We start from the raw sequence: 1,867 nt of genomic DNA on the forward strand, positions 1-1,867 counted from the left end.
CCGCCCGCCTGCCCGCCGAGATAAGTAGCCCGGCCCTGGGAGCGCTCGCGGGGCGGCGAGAGGAGCCATGGCTGAGGCGACGGTGCTGCCGCCGGGGCCGGACGCCGGGGCCGAGCTGCGTGGCGTGGCTCGAGCGGCCGCGGTGCCACCGTCGCGCGTGCCTGACCGCCCGGCGCCGTTTCAGGACGCCATCCGGACCCTCAACACGCTGCAGACCAACGCCAGCTACCTGGAGCAGGTGAAGCGGGAGCGCGGCGACCCCCGGGCCCAGCTGGAGGCCATGAAGGGCTTCTTGGAGCGCAGCGGGCTGAAGGTGAGAGCGGCCGCCGCGTCCCCGTCCCGCGGTGTGTGCCGCTCCGGCGCGCCCCGGCCCCGGCTGCAAAGGGGGGTCTCACGGGTTCGTTGACCTCCGGCAGGTCGAGGACCTGGATCGACTGAACATCATCCACGTCACGGGGACGAAGGGCAAGGTGAGGCCGGCGGGCGCTTGGGCTGAGCCGGGACGGGCTCTGGCTCCGGCGCCCCGGTGGGGGCTCGGCGGCGCGGGCGCTCGGGGCCCCGGCGGCGCTGGGAAGGGCTGACGCTGCCGTCTCCTGCAGGGCTCGGTGTGCGCCTTCGCGGAGCGCGTCCTCCGCAGCTACGGGCTCAAGACGGGCTTTTACAGGTGGGCAGCAGCGGCTGGGGGGACCGGGGGGCGCCGGGGGCCGGGCCTGACCGTGTCCTCGCTCCCCCCAGCTCCCCCCACCTGGTGCAAGTGCGCGAGAGGATCCGCATCAACGGGCAGCCCATCAGCAAGGAGCTCTTCAGCAAGTACTTCTGGCTCGTCTACAACCGGCTGGAGGAGACCAAGGTGGGGACGTCATTTCGGGGGAAATAGGTGCCCTGCGCTGGCTGCTTCGGGGTTTCCAGTCCTTCGGGAGCATCCCGGCCCTGTTTGCTCCCAGCGTCAGCTTTGGCCAAGTTGTTGCTTGCAGCCGCTTCGTGGCCCGTGCCTCGGTTTCCCCACGCAGGCTGGGAGAAGGGGCGTTGGGGTGATCCCCAGCTTGCCGTGCATCTCTGGTTTGGGAGCGGAGCTGGGGTTGCTGCCACCACGTGTCTCTCCTTCACACCCCCGTTTCCCGCAGGACCCGGCGCGTGCCAGCATGCCAGCCTACTTCCGCTTCCTCACCATCATGGCCTTTCACGTCTTCCTGCAGGAGAAGGTAGGTGGTGAGGGGCTGCATCGCAACACGGACCTCATGTGGGCCAGGACCTTGGGGGTCCAGGTCTGGCCGTGGCGCGGGGCAGAGCTGGTTTGACCATGGAGCGGGATGCCAAGGCCGAATCCAGCTGAGATCTCTCCACTCCGAGATCTTGGTGGCCCCGTAACCGCTCCTGTGTCTGTCTGTCTCCAGGTGGACCTGGCGGTGGTGGAGGTCGGCATCGGTGGTGCCTATGATTGCACCAATATCATCAGGTAGGAGCGCCGCGGGGAGCCGAGCCCGGTTCCCGCGCGTCCCCGGGGGCGCCCGAGCCTGGTGTCCGCCTCCTGCGGAGCGACGCCGGAGCCCGGCGGCTCAGGCGCTGCCCGTCCGCAGGAAGCCGGTGGTGTGCGGGGTCTCCTCCCTGGGCATCGACCACACCAGCATCCTGGGGGACACCCTGGAGAAGATCGCCTGGCAGAAAGGGGGCATCTTCAAGGTAGCCAGCCCCGATGCCCCCACCCGCGGGCTTCGCTCCCGGGCCCCGGCGGCCCTGACCGTGCACGCGTGTCCTTTGCAGCCCGGCGTGCCGGCGTTCACGGTGGCGCAGCCCGAGCGGCCGCTGGAGGTGCTGAGGGACCGTGCCCGCGAGCGCGCGGTGAGTGCGGCGGGCGGGCGGCGTGCTC

General features: G+C 70.8%; 1 protein-coding gene across 1 annotated transcript in view; it reads left to right on the forward strand.

The window, feature by feature from the left end:
• Positions 1-67: 67 nt before the first annotated feature.
• The window catches only part of FPGS (folylpolyglutamate synthase), a 4,410-nt gene continuing 2,610 nt past the window's right edge, over positions 68-1,867 (forward strand). Inside the window, exons 1-8 of the mRNA XM_026059778.1 lie at positions 68-313; positions 417-470; positions 600-664; positions 736-850; positions 1,125-1,202; positions 1,395-1,456; positions 1,578-1,680; positions 1,762-1,848. Of these exons, the coding sequence (XP_025915563.1) occupies positions 68-313; positions 417-470; positions 600-664; positions 736-850; positions 1,125-1,202; positions 1,395-1,456; positions 1,578-1,680; positions 1,762-1,848 (810 nt within the window). The remainder of the gene's footprint in view (positions 314-416; positions 471-599; positions 665-735; positions 851-1,124; positions 1,203-1,394; positions 1,457-1,577; positions 1,681-1,761; positions 1,849-1,867) is intronic.

The sequence above is a fragment of the Apteryx rowi genome, unplaced genomic scaffold (genome assembly GCF_003343035.1).
Source record: "Apteryx rowi isolate R43461 unplaced genomic scaffold, aptRow1 scaffold_16, whole genome shotgun sequence".
Lineage (NCBI taxonomy): Eukaryota > Metazoa > Chordata > Aves > Apterygiformes > Apterygidae > Apteryx > Apteryx rowi.